The sequence below is a fragment of the Microcebus murinus genome, chromosome 22 (genome assembly GCF_040939455.1).
Source record: "Microcebus murinus isolate Inina chromosome 22, M.murinus_Inina_mat1.0, whole genome shotgun sequence".
In the NCBI taxonomy this organism is placed as follows: domain Eukaryota; kingdom Metazoa; phylum Chordata; class Mammalia; order Primates; family Cheirogaleidae; genus Microcebus; species Microcebus murinus.
The window spans coordinates 26,029,105-26,049,722 of record NC_134125.1 but is presented as its reverse complement, the minus strand read 5'-3'; the positions used below and the strand labels follow the sequence as shown (position 1 = coordinate 26,049,722).

General features: G+C 48.3%; 1 protein-coding gene across 2 annotated transcripts in view; it reads right to left on the bottom strand.

Moving 5' to 3' along the window:
* The window catches only part of KLHL22 (kelch like family member 22), a 41,386-nt gene that overhangs the window by 9,288 nt on the left and 11,480 nt on the right, over nt 1–20,618 (bottom strand). For both annotated transcript variants that reach the window (XM_012776629.3, XM_075996775.1), the window contains exons 3-5: nt 13,758–13,923; nt 8,797–9,515; nt 3,272–3,464 (exon numbers count right to left, since the gene is read on the bottom strand). In XM_012776629.3, the coding sequence (XP_012632083.1) occupies nt 3,272–3,464; nt 8,797–9,515; nt 13,758–13,923 (1,078 nt within the window). The remainder of the gene's footprint in view (nt 1–3,271; nt 3,465–8,796; nt 9,516–13,757; nt 13,924–20,618) is intronic.

Genomic DNA, 20,618 nt, shown 5'->3' with positions numbered 1-20,618 from the left:
GTCAGCCTAGCTCACAGCAACCTCAAACTCCTGGGCTCAAGCAATCCTACTGCCTTAGCCTTCCGAGTAGCCGGGACTACAGGCTTGCACCACCAGGCCTGGCTAATTTTATATATATATATATATATATATATATATATATATATATATATATATTTTTTAGTTGCTCAGCTAATTTTTAACTATTTTTTTAGTAGAGACAGCTCTTGCTCTTGCTCAGGCTGGTCTCAAACTCCTGAGCTCAAATGATCCGCCTGCCTCAGCCTCCCAGAGTGCTAGGATTACAGGTGTGAGCCACCGTGCCTGGCTGCCCATCTCTATAATTTAAAAAAAAAAAAAAAAAAAGGCAAGACACATTGGTGGGACCTGCATTACAGGAGTCCCTGAGAACCCAAGTGAAAGAGTGTGACATATCGATAAGGCCACGTGACAGCCTTTTCCTTCAGTTAATCACTGTCTGGGCATGGGTTCTGAGCTGGCAATATGGGTCTGCACCCTCAATAGTCTGTGCAGACACCCTAAAGATTCCCTATGGTGGCTGTATGTCTGCCTTACCCCAGGACCCCTCTGCTCCTAGGAGGATACAGGTCTCCTACCTACCTCCCTGGCTGCTCCTTTACTGACTGACCTTTCACTGTCCTTGTTCCTCTGAGCCAATCACAACCATCACCATGGCCAAATTATCATCACATGCTGCCGAATCTGTCACATTTCTATCTCTAGTCTGAACCTTCCCCTGAGCTTCAGACTTCTCGTGTCAAACTGACACCACCAGTTGGATGTCCCCAGCACCTCACATTGCTCATGTTCTAGATGGAACCTTTCCTTTTACTCCCAAGCCCATCTGTCCTCTTGGTAAAGGGCCTAGCCATCCACCCAAGTGCTCACTTCCATGATCTAGCCCTTTTCATTCCCTAACATCTGATCGATCAGCAAGTATGGTCGGTTTACCTCCAAAGTACACCCTGAATCTGCCTATCTCCCATCTCCCCCATCTCCACAGGGGCACCCCAGCACAGGCTCCCACCATCTTCTGCCCGGACCCTGTGATAGCCCAGGGGCTGCCCTGCTAGCTCTGCTCTTGCTCCTCAGACCTTCCTCTCCTCACTGGCATCCACCACGCGCCCCCTCCTGCCCTGGAAGGTCCTTCCTCTGCAGATGGCCGTCTGTCTTCCTGTAGGGCTCAGTCTAACTGACATCTCCTCAGGTGGACCCTCCCCAAATAGTCCCCCTGGATCCTTCCTGCCAGAGCCTCCTCCTGGAAATCCTTCAGTTCAGTTCCCTCTTCGTTTCCTTCATCCCACTTACCACAATTGTGACCACTTTACTGATTTGTTTGGTGGTTAAGAGTGGTCTCTACTGCAACGGTGTTCTCTGCAATGGTGACCTCTCCACCATGGGGGTGGTCCTTTGTCATTTCTTGTCACCACTTGGCACATGGTGCTGAGTAGTTACTGAAGGAATGCATGCATGCATGCAGGAACACTGTGCTGGTTGAAGGCCAAGCCTGCCCCTCTGTGGCCAAGCTGGAGAACTGCAGCTTCCTCAGCAGCCCCAAAGAAACAACTCAAGCCCCTCCCCCCCATCTGCCCAGGAGGCACCCCCTCACCCTCACCCTTTGTGACTCCTGGAATGGGATTCAGGAACCCTCCTTGTCCACCATGTCACAAGGATCCCCTGGTCTTTGCCATGTAAAATCAGGATCAGGGTAGAGAATGTTCCTCTACCAAAAAGGCTTCCTTCTCCCCAAGAAGCTGAGAAGCAAGGAGCAGGCCACAGCTCACAGCTGCCTACAAGACAAGAATCTGTGTGGGCTGTGGGAGTGACTCAGATGACCTGGGTGGAGATGAGCCTCACCCACCAGGGAGACACCTACTCAACCTCCTGAAGTCAAAGCCTGTCCCTAGGGGCCTTGGGGAAGGGTAGGAGATAGTGGAAAGAGGTTCACAAAGGCCAGAGCTCTTGCCAAGCTCCCTGAACAAGTCCAGGCAAAGCCTGGGACCATGTCTGCATGTGTGGCCTCCACACGATCCTCTGCCTCTGGGATGCTCAGGGATCCCCGAAGGAGTGCCTGGCCAGTAGCAGGTACTCCCAAATACCATGCCAGTATTAGCAGGGCACATACCCTGTTCTCAAAGGCTGAGACCAGGGAAGTGGGGGGCCACCAAGGCCTTTACCTTCTCTGGGATCCCATGTCTGATTTTTGCACCAGGTCCAAGTACTCCAAAGCCATAGATAAAAGAGAGGCAGCTCCCTAAAGCATCACTTTTGCACAATGAGCCTAATTTTAAACATCATCAAATTGGAATAAACCAAGGAATTATGTAGGATGCACACAATTTTCTTTTTCTTTTTTTTTTTTCTTTTGAGACAGAGTCTCACTCTGTTGCCTGGGCTAGAGTGCCATGGCATCAGCCTGGCTCACAGCAACCTCAAACTCCTGGGCTTAAGTGATCCTCCTGCCTCAGCCTCCCAAGTAGCTGGGACTACAGGCATGTGCCACCATGCCTGGATAATTTTTTCTATATTTTTAGTTATCCAGATAACTTCTTTCTATTTTTAGTAAAGACAGGGTCTCGCTCTTGTTCAGGCTGGTCTCGAACTCCTGACTTCGAGTGATCCTCCCACCTTGGCCTCCCAGAGTGCTAGGATTACAGGCGTGAGTCACTGTGCCCGGCCACAATTTTCTTTTTCTTTCTTGACACAGAGTCTCACTCTGTTGCCCAGGCTGGAGTGAAGATTGTTTTGGTTTTTTTTTAATACAAAAAATAAAACCTCAAAAGTGTTTTTTGGCTCTGGAAGGCCTTGCCCTCCACAGGGCTTGTCAGGGAGAGGTCTGAGGACAGGCCAGAGAGACAGGCTGCCGAGAGCCATCACCTCTCCCAGGGTCCCCCCCATTTAACATCTTGGGAAACATTCCAGCTCATCTCAGCTGTGTGAATGGACAGATAAGGGGAAGATTTCTGTCTGCGTTTTAATTAGAAGGTTAAAGCAGCCTATAGAGGCCCAAGTGGTATGACAGGTCTCAGCACATGAGACTCGAGAAGTGAGTACATTTCTGAGGAATGGAGTCTGGATGCTTGATGAACCCTCTCCCCCAGGAGGCTTGGCAGAACCTCAAGGGGCCCCCACTGATGCATTCAATGTAGGGTCTCTGGAACCACGTGGACTCTGCTCACTGGGCCTGACACCCGAGCCTCTCACTCTTTGTACACCTTGGGGAAGGCAATTGGGTAGGAAGGAGAAGGCCCCTCTTGGAAGGCTTCCTTACCTCCCTCTTGAGCGGGGCCACATAGGTCCAGGAGTTGGTGGCAGGGTCATAGCGTTCCACAGCATTCAGGTCGTTGTGGTAGTCCCGGCCCGCCACAGCGTAGATGTACCTGCCCACAACACACACACACAGGTCGGCGTGCTCCTGCTGCAGGGACTGGATCTGGAACCAGCGGTTGTGCCGTGGGTCGTACCTTTGAGAGGACATGAGGATGGCACATCACTAATCATGCAGGAAGCCTGCACCGCAGGCCCGCACCTCCTGCTCCGGCCCTGTTTCCACTTCACCACAGCCTGGCCTGAACTCTCCCTTACCGCCCCCTCACCAGTGCACACTGACCCATAGCCAGGCCAGCAGGCTGCTACGGACCTGAGTGCAGGTGTAGTCACACATAGCCTAGAAGGCAGGGCTGGGAGTCCCCCGGGTTTCTGTCTGTGATGCTGGTCCCTTCCAGGTGTAACCTCTTGGGTGGCTTCTAGCCCACCCAACTGTCTACCCCAGGCTGTCCAACAGTTGTTCCTATAGCCACCTCCATCACACCTGTCTCACCTCATGGTCTTCGTGGCCCTGCCCCTACTCAGGAAGGCCCCAGGTGCAGCCTCTTGGGCAGATGGGTACATCAGCACCCTCCTCGCTGGCCTCCCAGCCTTGAGCTTCCCTAACCCTCTATCACGAGGGATCTGCTCAGGCATATACTGTGCACAGCATCCATCATGTCCTCAGCCTTGTCGACAGCAGCCAGGTGCCTGTCACCCCCCTCCACCTCCCCTGCCTTGCTGCAGCCCCCAGCTTTCCTGACTTCCCCAGTGTGGGCATCCTCTCCACTCCTCAAGGTCATCTGGCCTGAACTGCAGGCTCTGTGAAGGCAGGGTCTGGTGGGATTCCAGGGACACTGCCCCTGGCTCCAGGAGGAAAAGAGGCTGGGTTGGCTGCAACAGGCCACGAGGCTAGAGGACTCTGGCCTGGGCAAGGTGGGCTGCTGGGCTGAGGGCTGCCTGGGAGGGGCCTACAATGTTTAGCAGCCCAGGCCTGAGGCTGGGCAGGGCAGGAGGGATGCTGAGCCATCGTTGAGCCCAGTGCCCCTCAAGCACTGCTGATTCAGGGCCACCTCCTGCCTCTTTCACAGTAGATGCAGCTGTCCCAGGTCACAGCCCTGCCTTTTCCCTTCTTCCCAGCCAACTTTTGTAAAAAAACAAACAAACAAAACAAAACAAAACTGTCACCCATCGCTTTCTCCTGCTCTTGGAACCACAGTGCAAATGCCCCCCGACCCAGCCACCCCAGCCATCTCCACCTGGCTGCTCACGTGTGCTCAGTGCAGCCCTGCAACGCCTATCTCTCTGCTCTCACCCACACCACCAAAGCTGCTGTTCACGGACCAAAATCCAGATGCCTGCACCCCAGCACCCTTGGCCCTTCACAGCCCCTGTCCACACCTACCTTCCCAGACCTCCCAGCCCCAGGCTCTCCCCACTTCCTGGGGGCCCCCTCAGCCTCTTCCCTTTCTCTCCGTGTCCCAGGCCTGGCACTGTGCTGGGCCTATGAGGAGCATGCAGGCAGGTATGCTGCTGGGCAGACACAGACGATCATAGATCCATGAGGGGCCCTCTTTCCCTGACCCACTACCCAGGTACCAGCATCTGACCAGCTCCTGTTTCTGCAGCCTCCTTGCCCAATAGCCCACAGATAGTTACAGCTTCCTTCAGACAAGTGTTTTTATTTCTCCAAAGGAAGACCTACTCCAAAGAGAATAAGTCTAACTTCAACTGGCTCAGAAGAGAGTAAACAAAGTTGTCTTTGGCCTGTGCTGCCCTATGCTGGTCAGTGAAGAGATCAGTTTCATCGTTCACCCCAAAGCACAGTTGGCCTGCTCTGCAGCTGCTTCCTGCTGCCCTGCCACGTGGCCAGCACCTTCTACCCCCAAGCCAGGAACAGGGAACAGGAGCCTCAGGAGGTGGGGCACTGGGAGAGAGAACAGATCGGTGTGAATCAGGCTCTGCCTTGTCCAGCGGCATGTGCCTGGGCATCAGTTTTAATCTCTCAGTGTCCACTCAGCTCTCCACCTGTCAAATGAGGTGATATTACCTGCCTAGAAAAGCAATCAAGAGGGTTCATACAGGACAAGCATAAAAAGGGTGCTTGTTAACTTGTAGGGGTGGTTCCTAAAGGACCAGGGCTCATTTCTATATTCCTAGATCTCAGTGTAGCCCCTGGCTCAGGGTAGAGCGTGCACTGACTGCTGAATGAATTAAACAAAGGAGTAAGATTACCAGCAAGGAAACCAATCATTCACTCCACCAACATTCGCTGGCCCCCAACATGTGTTAGGCACAGTGCTTAGTTTGGGGCATCTATAGGGACCCTCAAGAGGCCAGGGCTCTGCCTCCCACTGCAGGATGGGAAACAGGCTAAACAGAACAAAGGAGTGCTTGACAGAATGGCAGTCATCAGGAAAGAAACAAAGTGAGGTAAGGAGATGAGTGACCAGCTGGCCAGTGGTGTCAGGGAAGGCAGAGCTTTTCCAGCGACCAGGAAGAGTCCTCTTGAGAAGGCAGCGTCTGAGAACTACGCGAGTGGGGGGCATGAGCCAGGGGACAGTCTGGCTGGGCACCAGCAGTCCAGGCTCAGGGCACAGCATTCACGGAGGCCCCATGAGCTGGCTGGAAATGGTCCCGTTCCTGCCTTTCCTGTGCTCTGTCCCTTTATGTACATGTCTCTTGTCCTGTGTTCAGTCCAGTCCTATTGTCAACGTCTGCAACTCCCACCAGAGTGAGACAAGACCCTTTAGGTGCTTACACTGGCTCCTTCTGGTCTCTTGTCCTCACAGTTTCAGAGCCTATGGCTTCACATTTAAGGAGACGCACACCACACACTGATATCACACCACACGTCAATAAATTAGACATAAGCAAAGTTTTGCTGATTTCTTATTTCCCTACTGTGTCCTGTGTCCCATCGCTTCCTCTTTATTGGATTAATTTTCCACTTTATCAGAATAAATCCTCCAGTAATATTTTTCTAATAAAAATAAGGTTTCCTTTTGAATATAAAGATTTTCTAAAATAAATAAGCTTTCCTTTTTGGGGAAAAGCACATGATTGGATGTTTGTGTCCCACAAAATTCTTATGTTGAAGCCCTAACCTCCTATGTGATGCTATCAGGCAGTGGGACCTTTGGGAGGTGACTAGGTCAAGAAGTGGAGCCCCCATGCTGAGGATTGGTCCCCTTATCAGAGGAAGAGACTAAAGATCTCTCCCTCCACCATGTGAGAACACAACAAGAAAAAGCCCTTACCAGGACTGAATGGGCCAGCACCATGACCTTGGACTTCCTCAAGCATTAGACTGTGAGCAATGAATGTATGTTTAAGCTGCCCAGTCTCTGATATTTGTTACAGTAGCCTGGACAGACTAGGACAGTCACTTTAATCCAGATTTTGGATCATCCTGTTGTAAACTCAGAAGTGAACTCTAGAGTTGGTACAAAAATGTTCTGGGGGTTCATGAGAAATTTAGTGGACTGTTTTTTTTCTGTGTTTCCATAACTTAAACATTTCCATGACTAATTATGTTTTAAATGTCTATTAACATTTTTTACAATTTAAATATTAAATATTAACATTTAATATTTTAAAATATTAAATGTTAATTAAAAATATTAACAGCCATGGAAATGCCTAAGGAAGAAACCAAATTATGATTATAATTGTTGCAGTTTCTGTATAAATACTTTAAGACATAACCTGGTGAATACTAACTCCACAAAATGCAAACCCTAATTTACCACAAAATCTTGTCTTATTATATTCTGAAAGCCTCTAGGTTCTAAGGCTGGTGAATTATGAAAGGAGAAAGAGAAAGAACCAAACTCTTAGACCATGCAAATTAAGAGATTTATCTGGAAGTTTTGTGTCAACTGGGAGATTACTAAGACCTTCCCTCTGCAGAGATGACATAGCCCCAGGTTAACCAGCAGCAGGCAGTGGTCCTTCCTGCCACCTCCACCCTGTGCCTGCTCCCTTGAGGTGATCTTGCTAACTCCACCTGCCACTGTGATCCAACTCCCAGACTGGAGTTTGAGACTGCGGTTAGTGATTACAGGGGCTAATATTAGCATCCAGAGTTTGGTTTTGCTCTCACAGCACATGTTTACAAGGAAATTCAGATCACTACAGTGAGTGAAATGGAAACAAATAGCCCATAATGGGGGACTGAGTACAGGGGCAGGCAAAGTCCCCAGCTGTCACCCCCAAGGACATCACTATGGAAAAGCCCAGCCTCCCTGCTGGGCACACAGCCTCTTCCACCTTCTGCTGAAGGCCAGAGGCTGAAACACTCTGGAAAGATCTGTTTTACAAGTCTGTGGGTTATAGGGAGGTCTGGCATTGGCCCCTGGACTGGGAAACTGAGCCCCTAAAAAAGAAGCTTTGAGGCTTGGCCAGAGTGAAACCTAAACCTGTGTGGCCACACATTCTGGGGACAGCATTTGATCAGGGAGGAAATGAAGGTAGTTGCTTCCTCTTTTCTGAACCCTGTCCTTCCTCATATTTAATCACAACATATCATTGTCAACCTTTGAGCAGAAATGGCCAGTGGCATTTCATTTCAAGTGGCATGGCCAGGTCAGACCCCACTCCCACCCTTACCTTAGAAGACAGAAACAAGAACATAAACTCATCAGCCCTGATGGAAGTTGCTGGCAATCTCTTTCTGCAGCCCCATCTTCAGCATCCAGGATGGGGAGACTTCCCACACACACCAATGTACAGTGGGGGCAGTCCTTGGAAATCTAATATTAGCTGAGGCTATGGGGCTTGACCCACAGTCCCTTGCTCTGCCCAATGAAATGGATTTGTGGGATCACTGACTAACCGATTGATAGAGCTGGAAGCACCCTACAGACCTCAGCAGTCTACAAAACCTTCTCTCAGAAAACTGCCTCCTCCAGGGGAACTTGCGCCCAGCACACAGCTGACTCCAGGGCCAGGTGCGAGCCACCACAGGCTGGTGGTTAACAGAAAAGCAAAGCAGCCTGGCAGAGGGATGGAAGCTGAAACAACAGGTGTCAAAGCTCAGAGAGGATAAGATGGAGGGATCAGCTACCCTGGCAGGCACTCTCCAGCTCCTAGGTCCTCTCCTTCTGGGCCCTGACTGCCCGCCCTGCTACGAGCTCCTCTCCTCTGCACAACGCACTCAGAACACAGCCCCTCCCCAACATGGCCACATGGGCAGGGGTCCAGGTGAGAGGGTTTCTGTGAAGGAGCAGGGACACACAGGAAAGTAGGCCATCCAGGTGTCCCTTTCCCTTAACTCACTGCAGTCCACACTCTGACTTCACCTGGACTTCGTTCCATAACACAGGTGTACCCCTGACAAGCCATGACGTTCATGTGAAAGGCTGAGAGACAAGCAGGTCTTCGGTGATGCAACCTTACGTGACATATCCCTGACCAACCCCTTAGCCAACAACTCCCACACCCCAGTATCACCTGCAGGCAAAGGTACCAACAAGCACCCTGACTTACCTCCAGCATCGGGACTCGGCTCGGAATCCTTGGACATTGTTGTCTCCTCCAATCAAGTACACGAAGTTGTTGAGCACTGCGATGCCCTGGTTGGACATGCGGGGGGCCAAGGAGGCAGTGAAGTGCTTCCACTCTCCCAGCAGGGGGTTTAGGTACTTGGCCTGGTCACTGAGGACAGTGGATGGTGTGGAATGAATGCCCCCAAAGCCCACGACACACTGGAAGTCCGACCGCAGCTCCGTATGTGGGCCCTGGAGACTGGGCTGCAGGCTCTCATTACGGTGGTACATGAGGGCACTGGCCACTGTGTCCCTCAGTGGGCTGGGGTCCAGCTTGTCATGCAGCCGCTGGAGAACCTCAGCCTCCATCAGGGGAAACCGCACTGTCTCGAGGAGCTTGGGGGGCTCCTGTAGTGAGATCTGGTCGGCCTGCACCTGCTCTAGGCTGTAATGGTAGAGAAGGGCTCCCTCGTACACCTCAGACTCACACGAGACCTCCAGGCGATTGCTGCTGAGGAGGGAGTAGACCTTCTCCAGCGGAAGCTGGCGGTACTTGTCAGTCCGCGAGAAGGCCACAAAATTTTTGAGGATGTAGGTGTCCAGCTGCTCAGTCAAGCGGCTCAAGTCAAACAGCTCTGCCAGCCGGTAGACGTCGAGGATGTTCTCCTCATCCACCCAGGACATGAGGAAATCACAGCAGAAGTGGATAATTTCTGGGATCTGCAGAGAAAACGACACCTATTTAAGGCTGGGCTGGTGAAGAGCATCTGGGGGTGGGAGACAGGATGGCAGCAGAAATACGTCCACCCGGAGGGGAAAGCAGACAGAAGCCCTCAACTGTCCCCAACCTTTCCTGACACACTGCAGACAGCTAGAACTTACTGCAGACTGGGTTTGGAAACATACCAACTGGGAGACATGTGGTAGTTCTCAACCTCTCTGAGCATCAGTTTCCTCACCTATAAAGCAGGGATGGTTAAAATGGACAGGAACACAATGAAACCGAGACCATGCATAGGCGCTCTCTGGCACAGAGCAGACCCTTGATGCATGTCAATTCTCTTTTAGATCAAAAGTACTGGCTCTCCAGAGAAATAGGATGTAGCAAACACGGTCCCTTTGTCAGATGCCCTGGTTTGGAAGGGATCACAGACTATCCCCGCATCCCCCCCAGGGCTCCCCAAAAGAGTCTGCCTCTCCAACAGTGCTGGGGCTGAAAACATACCTAGCTTTCGCCTCCTGCCAGAACTCCCACCTGGTTCTCCAGGAGCACCAGGGCTGCTGGCAGGGCTCTCCAGACACTTGCCTAGTACACATCTGGGAAGCTGACTCGGAATTCTTGCAAAGCAAGTAGGCCACCCTGAGGCCTCCGCCTGGGTCAAGACCCACTAGACTCCAGTGAGTGCAAGGGCCAGGTGGCCACATTACCCCTTCCCCAACCCTGGGGAGGCACACAGGGTGGAAGGAGGGCAAGAGAGAGGACAGGCTTAGGTGTGAGGAAGCTGGGAATGAGGGCACGCTGTGATCAGACAACCAAAGCATGGCAAGGTAGGAGATAAAGGGAAGGGCCCTGGGGAAAACTGCCTGGGATAACAAACCAGGTGTTGATAAATTCTTTAAGGAAGCAGGATTTTAGAGTTTCTCTAGGGTCCCCAGTGTCCGTGTCACAGTCATCTGCAAGATTTTCCCAGCAGGCTTGAACCCAAACTGGGGCCTTGAACATTTCCAGGCACTGATAAAGGTATCTAGGTTGTCGCCCACCCAGAACACTGAAAGAAACCAGCCCCACCCTGAGCCAAGTTCCTTAAACCTTGACCCCCTCATCTCTTTTCTCCTGTTGCCTGTTGTGAGGATACATTGCAGCACTCTGTATATAAGTTTCCCTAATACATGCTTTGGACTGACCACTGACCACTGACCACTGTGGCTTCTTTCTTTGGAATCCCAACCAGCCCATTTCAGAACAGTTTGGGGCACTCCCTTGTGGGAACACCCCTGCCACTGATTTTGGGGGCAATTCCAGCCATGGGTTCAATGGGACAAAATGGTTTCTCTAAAAATAGGAACGCCTGACTTTTCCAGGATCAGCAAATTAATCCCATACAGAGAGTAATTTTGTTGATTGATACTTGAAGTTTATCATAACATTAATAAAAATTTTATTTTGAGACAGAGTCTTGCTCTGTTGCCCTGGGTAGAGTATAGTGGTGTCATCATAGCTCACTGTAACCTTAAACTCCTGGCTTCAAGTGATTTTCCTGCCTCAGCCTCCCAAGTAGCTGGGACTACAGGTGTCACCACCACGCCTGGCTAATTTTTCTATTTTTAGTAGAGATGGGGTCTTGGTCTTGCTCAGGCTGGTCTCCAACTCCTGAGCTCAAGCGATCTTCCTGCCTTGACCTCCCAGAGTGCTAGGATTACAGGTGTGAGCCACCTCGCCCAGCCAAAAAAAAAAAAAAAATGTTTTTAACTCAAAAGACATCTAGGTTGTCAGGTGATGGACATCAGCTTGCCAGGTGATGTCATAAGGACTAAAGGGACATCTGCCAACTGTTGGGCAGGTATGTGCCTATACAAGATGTCCTTGGGGTGCTTTGTTAGGCCCTGAACATCTTCACTTGACCTTCCAATTTATCTCTTTCTAGGCACTTCTGCTTTGTCTCTTCTTCTAAAAATGCTACTTCTGGTTTGTCATGGCCCAGGGTTCTGAAGACCAGGCTGTGGACTGAATGTGAGTGCAAACAGCCCTGAGTGAGCCTGAGCAGCAGCTCCTTGAGAGGACCCTGCTGCCTCACTTTCCCACTCTGTTCTCAGAGCAGCAGCCCCTCTTCCCAGTGCAGTTTCACAGGGGAACCAGCCTATGCCTGGCCTGGGAAGGAGCCCTATGAGAGGCTCAGAGAAGGGAATATGTTTGCTTCAGGTGACCCAACGGGATGGGCTTGCTGGGATTCAGACCCAGGCCTCTGGGGACACCATGAAGAGTCTGATCCCAGGCCAAGTACAGGGCATAGCACATGGAGCCTGAGCCACCAGCTATCACTAGCTCTGTGAACAAACAAGACTTGGTAGGCCTATGAACTCAACACTTATGCTGAGTAAAACCTGCTTTAAAACGGTACTGCATGGCCGGGCGCGGTGGCTCACGCCTGTAATCCTAGCACTCTGGGAGGTCAAGGCGGGCAGATTCCTCGAGGTCAGGAGTTCAAAACCAGCCTGAGCAAGACCGAGACCCTGTCTCTACTATAAATAGAAAGAAATTAATTGGCCAACTAATATATATAGAAAAACTTAGCCGGGCATGGTGGTGCATGCCTGTAGTCCCAGCTACTTGGGAGGCTGAGGCAGCAGGATTGCTTGAGTCCAGGAGTTTGAGGTTGCTGTGAGCTAGGCTAACGCCACGGCACTCACTCTAGCCTGGGCAACAAAGCGAGACTCTGTCTCAAAAAAACAAAAAACAAACAAACAACAACAACAACAAAAACGGTACTGCAGAGAAGCCCATTATGTTAAACAAAGGGGGCTGCGGCCTCTGAGGCACTGGGGAGATGGCCCGGGACTCAGAAGCACCGGCCAAAACCCGTGCGAAGAGACTGCAGGTCTCCATGCTGACTGGGGAGAGAGGGAAAACACTGTTTGGGAAGATGATTTGGTGTCAGTGTGCACGATCAATGCAGGGAGGAGGCGAAAGCAGAAACAGGAGGTAGAGATGGCTGCAAGAAATGTCGGCAAGGATGCCTTGTCCAAACTTGGATATAGGGAATGAACAATGTAGAAGGACTCAAGAAGCCCCCTAGGTTGAGCCCAGGGTGCTGACAGGATGGTCACAGGGCAGGACCTCCAGACGCCCTGTAACAGATTGGATTTCCTATGACATGAGTTTTTTTCTAATTGCCCCATACATGCTTTCATATGAAGAAAGGTCAGAATGATGAACTCAGCATAGCGTTTTGTTTCACTTTAAAAAAATGTAGGAAGAAGTAGGCCGGGCGCTGTGGCTCACGCCTGTAATCCTAGCTCTTGGGAGGCCGAGGCGGGCGGATTGCTCAAGGTCAGGAGTTCAAAACCAGCCTGAGCAAGAGCGAGACCCCGTCTCTACTATAAATAGAAAGAAATTAATTGGCCAACTGATATATATAGAAAAAATTAGCCGGGCATGGTGGCGCATGCCTGTAGTCCCAGCTACCCGGGAGGCTGAGGCAGAAGGATCACTCGAGCCTAGGAGTTTGAGGTTGCTGTGAGCTAGGCTGACGCCACGGCACTCACTCTAGCCTGGGCAACAAAGCGAGACTCTGTCTCAAAAAAAAAAAAAAAAAAAAAAAAAAAAAAAAAAAAATGTAGGAAGAAGTGACTCTCAATCCAGACCAGGCCTCTGATGATAGCTCAAAGGCACCTGCAGGGCCACCCCTGTGTAACTGTACTCATACCACTGAGATTCAATAGAATCTCCCAAATGTAATTCACACTATCACAGCCTCAGAAAACTTTTTCAATTCTACAGAAAACAAGTATTTAAAGTTCAGTAACAGAAAGGAAAATGGTTTTCAAGAGATATTAATACAAGTGGCCAAGCACAGAGACAGGCAGAAGGGGCCTTGGCAACAATGCTGGGGACGCTCAGCATGGCCAGACCCCAGAGCAAACGGGACATCCCACGTATGGCCTTGGGGTTGGCCCAACTGCTTATGTGCAGGATCCTTTCAATGGCAGGGAGTTAGGCTGAGGAAAGAAAGCAGCAAATGAGCAGAGGGCAAAGGTAGAAGAGAAGCCTGGGCAAGGGGCATCTGGAGCAGCTGTGCTTGAGCTCCCAGGCAATACCCCGAGCCTCCTCCCTGCTATGTGGCCTCTTTTACCACTCAGTGACTCAGCTTCCAGCCAAAATGCCAGTGCCCTGCAGGCATCCCAAGCATCATGAGGAACCCCATGTGGGTATAGGTCTACCTTGCTCAATGAGGTGAGCCTCACCTGAAGCTGGCAGGCAGCCACCAGTGTCTCCTGCACATTGCTCAGGCTGAGCTCTAGCTCGGAGGTGTATATGAAATGCAGGATTTGGCACATGGCGTTGTAGGACACACCGTGGATCAGGACCTCTTCCTGCTCCATCTCCTTCAATCCCCCAGCAAACATTCCTCTGCAAAGTGAAGAGACAAGAAAATGGAGTCATATCAACAAGGACATGAGCCAAGGCCACAGAGAGCAAGCGTGTCCAGAGTGGGACCTAAGCATGGGTGCAGGGGCTGGCATGGGGTAGGCTGACCTGTGCTGTGCTGAGTGAATACCCTGCACATAGGAGCTGTTCTCCTTGGATCCTGACCAAGTTTGGGCAGCTATCCTGGGAATCACCCTGTCTACTTTTTCATGGGCCCCACAGGGTCCCAGGTGAGCCTCAGGAGGGCAGACCCACCTCCAACATTTGCTTTCTGCTGTGCCCATTAGTGCAGTTCCTGAATCAGAGCAGCAGCAACTCCAAAGCACATTTCACAGGAATAAATTAATTAATGGGAAACATCATTCCATTCAACATGTATTTATTCAGCTCCTACCGAATGCCAAATACCATTCAAAGAGCAGAAAGAGTAACAGTGAAGTAAACTGGTAAGATTTCTCTGTGTGAGTTTAATGCTAGCAAAGGAAGACAGACAATAAGAAAGAAAAATTGAAAAAAGGAAATAAGGTATTTCAGATGGTGGATATTCCAGGAAGGAACTCAACAGTCACTGGCAGGGATAGGGGTGGGAGGGTCGATGAGAAGGGGCGGGGACAGCCCCCCTCCCAGGGACTGAGACCTAAGGATGAGGCTGAGAGCCACGCATGGCCAGCTAGGGGAGGGCATCCCAGGTGGAAGAGACAGATGCACAAGTCCCGGGGCAAGGAAGAGCTTGGCATGCAAGGCAGCCAAGATGAGAAGGAAGTAAGCAGGACAGAAGAAAAGGCCAAGCAGGCCCTGGGGCCAGGTCCTGCTACCTCTAGAGCAGGTGCGGTCCGGACTGAAATCTGAGCATTATGAAATGCTGCTTTGAGGAATTCACACAGAGAGAGTGATATGTGCTGCCTAGCTTTCAGACCCAGGTGCTGGAGGAGGGGTCCCTGGAAGATGACCAGTTAGGCTAGAGCTTTCTTTGAGCCTGGAGGCCAGGAGTGACCCTAGCCTCGGGAGGTCAGTGTGGCTGGAGAGCACCAGTTGGGACAACCCTGGGGCACAGTGCAGAGAACCTGCCGACATGGCTGGGTGTGGTGGCTTACATCTGTAATCCTAGCACTCTGGGAGGCCAAGGCGGAGGATTGCTTGGGCTCAGTAGTTTGAGACCAGCCTGAGGAAGAGTGAGACCCTGTCTCTACTAAAGATAGAAAAAATTAAGCTGGGTATGGTGTCATGCACCTGTAGTCCCCAGCTACTTGGGAGGCTGAGGCAGGGGGATCACTTGAGCCCAGGAGTTTGAGGTTGCTGTGAGCTAGGCTGACGCCACAGCCTTCTAGCCAAAGCAAAAAATAAGAACCTGCTGAAAGTCACGCCTGTAATCCTAGCACTCTGGGAGGCCAAGGCGGGCGGACTGCTCGAGGTCAGGAGTTCGAAACCAGCCTGAGTGAGACCCTGTCTCTACTAAAAATAAAAAGAAATTAATTGATCAACTAAAAATATATATACAAAAAATTAGCCGGGCATGGTGGCGCATGCCTGTAGTCCCAGCTACTCGGGAGGCTGAGGCAGTAGGATCACTTAAGCCCAGGAGATTGAGGTTGCTGTGAGCTAGGCTGATGCCACAGCACTCACTCTAGCCTGGGCAACAAAGTGAGACTCTGTCTCAAAAAAAAAAAAAAAAAAAAGAACCTGCTGACAGACCGACACTAGCAGGGCCTAGGAGGATTCTGGCTCTCTGCTGGGTGGAGCTGTTATGCAGATAGGGACTTTCTACTAATGGGGGGAACCTGGGAGGAACAGGATAGTCATGAGTCCTCTCCTGGTACAGTTGGTACGGTTAGTGTGAGACGTCTGTGGGACATCCAAGTAGAGATGCTGATGAGGTATTCGGAGGTAAGAGGCTGGAGGCTGGAGCTAAAAATTTAACACATTGACTGCTATGTGAGTTGTATTTAACATATGCTAGTTTTGAGTCTGGGGCCTTGTGAAGCATATATAACTCACATGTCCCTTTACCTATTGACAATTTAGTTCTAAAAACGTGGATTAAATGAATAGAAGTCAATCAATTTCATTTTTCTGTTTATGTTTACCTTTAAATTATACTTAAGCCTGACAAGTCAAGAAAAACACTTTACCCTTATGAACTATTAAAGTTTTCACATTACTAATTTTCAAGTTTTTATATTACTTTTTATGGATGATGTAACAAATTTTTAATTAAATTAGAAAGGATTGTTTTGTTTTCAAAGTTTTTATTCTATTTTCATAATAAAACACTATGGTCCCAGGAAAAATTTTTTTTCTAGTGTGGCAGTACATGTGTTAAATATGTCAGCAACACTTAGATGATAAGTGTGGCTATTTTCACATTTTATTTATTTTTTGATTAAGTAATAAATAAACACAGCACTAGATTTAAAATATATAGAAGGTGGTGGTCAAAGTCCCCTCCTCTCTAATCCCAGCCATCAGTCAGTTCCCCTCCCCAGGGCAGCACTACCCCAGGGCAGTCATATTCTGCATCTTACGTTGTTTTTACTTAAGGATATGGCTTAGAAACTGATCCATGCCAATGTACACAGGGCTGCCTCATTCTTTGTAAAGGCTGCACTCATATTTTTTTTTGTTTTAAGAGACAGGGTTTCACTCTGTTGCCCAGACTGGAGTGCAGTGGCATGATCACAGCTCACTGTAACCTCCAACTCCTAGGCCCAAGCAATCCTCTGGGCTCAAGTGATCCTCCCACTTCAGCCTCCAGAGTAGCTCAGCCTACAGGCATGCGCCACCATGCCCAGCTAATTTTTTCTATATATATCAGTTGGCCAATTAATTTCTTTCTATTTATAGTAGAGACGGGGGTCTTGGTCTTGCTCAGGCTGGTTTCGAACTCCTGACCTTGAGCCTGGCCAAACATAGATGTTTAATTTTTTATTGTATGCTTACTACTTTTCAATAATTCAGAAATTACATCAAGGGGCGGAGGGGGAGGAAAGGCAACACACATAACCTAAACATTTGTACCCCCATAATATGCTGAAATAAAAAAATAATAAAAAATAGAAATTACATCAAAATAAAAACTTTAAAGAGGAAAAATTTTAAGAAGATATTTACACCTCATACCCATTAGGATGGCTACTATTAAAAAAACAGAAACTAACAAGTGTTGGTGAGGATGTGGAGAAACTATAACCCTTGTGTGCTGTTGGTAGGAATGTAAAATGGTGCAATTACTATGGTGGTTCCTCAAAAATTAAAAATAGAATTACTATCTGATTCAGCATTCCAACCTCAGGGTATACAACCAAAAGAATTTGAAAGCAGAGTCTCAAAGAGATATTTGTACACCCATGTGTATAGCAGCATTATTCACAATAGCCAAGAGGCAGAAGCAACTTAAGTGTCCATCAATGGATAGACAAAATATGGTGTACCTCCACAACAACAAAAATAAACAAATAGGATCTGATCAAATTAAAAAGCTTCTGCACAGCCAAGGAAACTATCATTAGAGCCAATAGACAACCTACAGAATGGGAGAAAATATTTGCTCTTTACACATCTGATAAAGGTCTAATAACAAGAATCTATCTAGAACTTAAAAGAATCAATAAGAAAAAAAAATCAAACAACCTCATCAATAAATGGGCAATGAAAATGAACAGAATCTTTTCCAAAAGAAGATAGAATAATAGCCAGCAAACATATTAAAAAATGCTCAACATCTCTAATCATTAGAGAAATGCAAATCAAAACCACAATGAGGCTGGGCGTGGTGGCTCACGCCTGTAATCCTAGCTCTCTGGGAGGCCGAGGCGGGCCGATTACTCGAGGTCAGGAGTTCAAAACCAGACTGAGCAAGAGCGAGACCCCGTCTCTACTATAAATAGAAAGAAATTAATTGGCTAACTAATATATATATATAAAATTAGCCAGGCATGGTGGCGCATGCCTGTAGTCCCAGCTACTTGGGAGGCTGAGGCAGAAGAATTGCTTGAGCCAGGAGATTGAGGTTGCTGTGAGCTAGGCTGACGCCATGGCACTCACTCTAGCCTAGGCAACAAAAGCGAGACTCTGTCTCAAAAAAAAAAAAAAAAAAACACCACAATGAGATATCACTTAACCCCAGTGAGATTGGCCTCTATCAAAAAAATCCCTAAACGACAAATGCTGGCGAGGATGTGGAGAGACAGTAACACTCTTACACTGCTGGTGGGACTGCAAATTAGTGCAACCTCTGTGGAAAAGAATTTGGAAATACCTCAAAAAGCTAAAAATAGAAATACCATTCGATCCAGCATTATTAGGCATCTACCCAAAAGAGCATAAGACATTCTATAATAAAGACATCTGCACCCGAATGTTTATGGCAGCACAATTCACTATTGCAAGGACATGGAAACAACCCAAGTGTCCATTAATTCATAAGTGGATTATTAAAATTTGGTATATGTATACAATGGAATATTACTCAATTATAAGAAACGACAGTGATCTAGAACCACTTATATTTTCCTGGTTTGAGCTTGAGCCCATTATCTGAAGTGAGGTATCACAAGAATAGAAGAACAGGCTCCACATGTACTTGCCATCAAATTGGTACTGACTGATAAACACTATGGTGCTTAAATGGTGGTGGTGTTCTCCAGGGATTAGCAGGTTGGGGGGGGTAGACTCACAACTGAGAGATGAGGTGAACACTGTGGAGGGGAAGGGCATACCTCTAACCCTTGCTGGGGGGGGGCAAAGATATAAAATGTAACCAAAATGTTTGTACTCTCATATTTTCCTGAAATAAAAAAATTTTTTTAAATATGGTGTTTCCATACAATGGAATACTATTTAGCCTTAAAAATGAAGTAAATGTCACATGCTACACCATGGATGAACCCTAAAGATATTATGCTAAGTGAAATAAGCCAGTCACAAAAGGACAAATGATGCATGATTCTACTTAAGAGGTACCTAGAGTGGTCAAATTTATAGAGACAGAAAGTAGAATGGTGGTTGCTGGGGGTTCCCTATCTGTAAGATGAAAAAGTTCCAGATTTATAAGATGAAAAAGTTCTGGGTTCCAGAGATTTGTTTCACAACAATGTGAATATACATAACACTATTGAACTGAACAGTTAAAAAAGGTTAAGATGGTAAGTTTTATGTAATGGTTTTTTTTGTGTGTGTGTTTTTTTTGAGACAGAGTCTCACTCTGTTGCCTGAGCTAGAGTGCTATGGCGTCAGCCTAGCTCACAGCAACCTCAAACTCCCGATCCTTCTACCTCCCATGTAGCTGGGAGTACAGGCACACCCCACCACGCTCAGCTAATTTTTTCTATATATTTTCAGTTGTCCAGCTAATTTCTTTCTATTTTTAGTAGAGACGGGGTCTCACTCTTGCTCAGGCTGGTCTCGAACTCCTGAGCACAAACGATCCACCTGCCCAGGCCTCCCAAAGTGCCAGGATTACAGGTGTGAGACACCACGCCCGACCTATGTTTTGTTTTTTTTAAATCACAATTAAAAAAAAAAAGATGTTCCTCAAGTACCCAGCAGCCAGCAGCAGAGGGCTGACCAAATAAGTGGAGGGCGCAACACAAAGAACGAGGGCTGTGATCATTGGAATATCACAAGGGACAGAATCACACATTAGTGTGCTGCCTCTGATGTAAAGTGAAGGAGGGAAGAAAAATTTCCAGTGTCAGCTCGTTCAGGCACCTGATCTCTTGCACAATCCCTTGAAGACCAGTGTGTTTCAGAATTCAGGTTTCAATGTGAGAAATGCTGTACATATGCCATATAGGATGTCATACCCATAGGACCTGGGTCAGAACCTCATATGCAAACACCTTAGTATTTCCAAAACAAAATGTATAACGACACTAAGTAGAATAAAAAACATAATTAGCTTTGTATCAGTTTGGGGTAGGCTCTGTGGTTAAATTAATTTGTACCAAACTGATTTTTTTTTTTAATGTTTAATTTAAGGCTGGGTGTGGTAGCTTAAACCTGTGATCCTAGCACTTTAGGAGGCTGGGATGGGAGGATGGCTTGAGGCCAGGCTAGCCTAGACAACATAGTAAGACCCCATCTCTAAAAAAAAAAACAAAACAAAACTCAGCCAGGTGTGGTGAGTCCCAGCTACTCGAGAGGTGGAGGCAGAATGATGGCTTGAGCCCAGGAGTTCGAGGCTGCACAAGCTATAATTGTGCCACTGTACTCCAGCCTGGATACAGAGTGAGACCTCATCTCAAAAAAAAGTTCAATTTCATATTTCAAAAGAGTTTTTAGGGGAAAAAAGAAAAAAAAATCAATTTCAGAGCTTTTGGGGGTTTAGAATTGTGGACTAATAGTTACAAAGATAAACAGTGTAACAGATGAATGGGAACATTTAAAAACTAGTTACTATGGGGTTGGGGAATGTGATGGGAGGGCAGGATAAAATGATACTTCATTAGGAGTCCCTTTTCACCTACTTAAAATGTTTGCTTTTTGGCCGGGCGCGGTGGCTCACGCCTGTAATCATAGCACTCTGGGAGGCCGAGGCGGGCGGATTGCTCAAGGTCAGGAGTTCAAAACCAGCCTGAGCGAGACCCCGTCTCTACCATAAAAATAGAAAGAAATTAATTGGCCAACTAATATATATAATATAAAAATCAGCCGGGCATGGTGGCTTGTGCCTGTAGTCC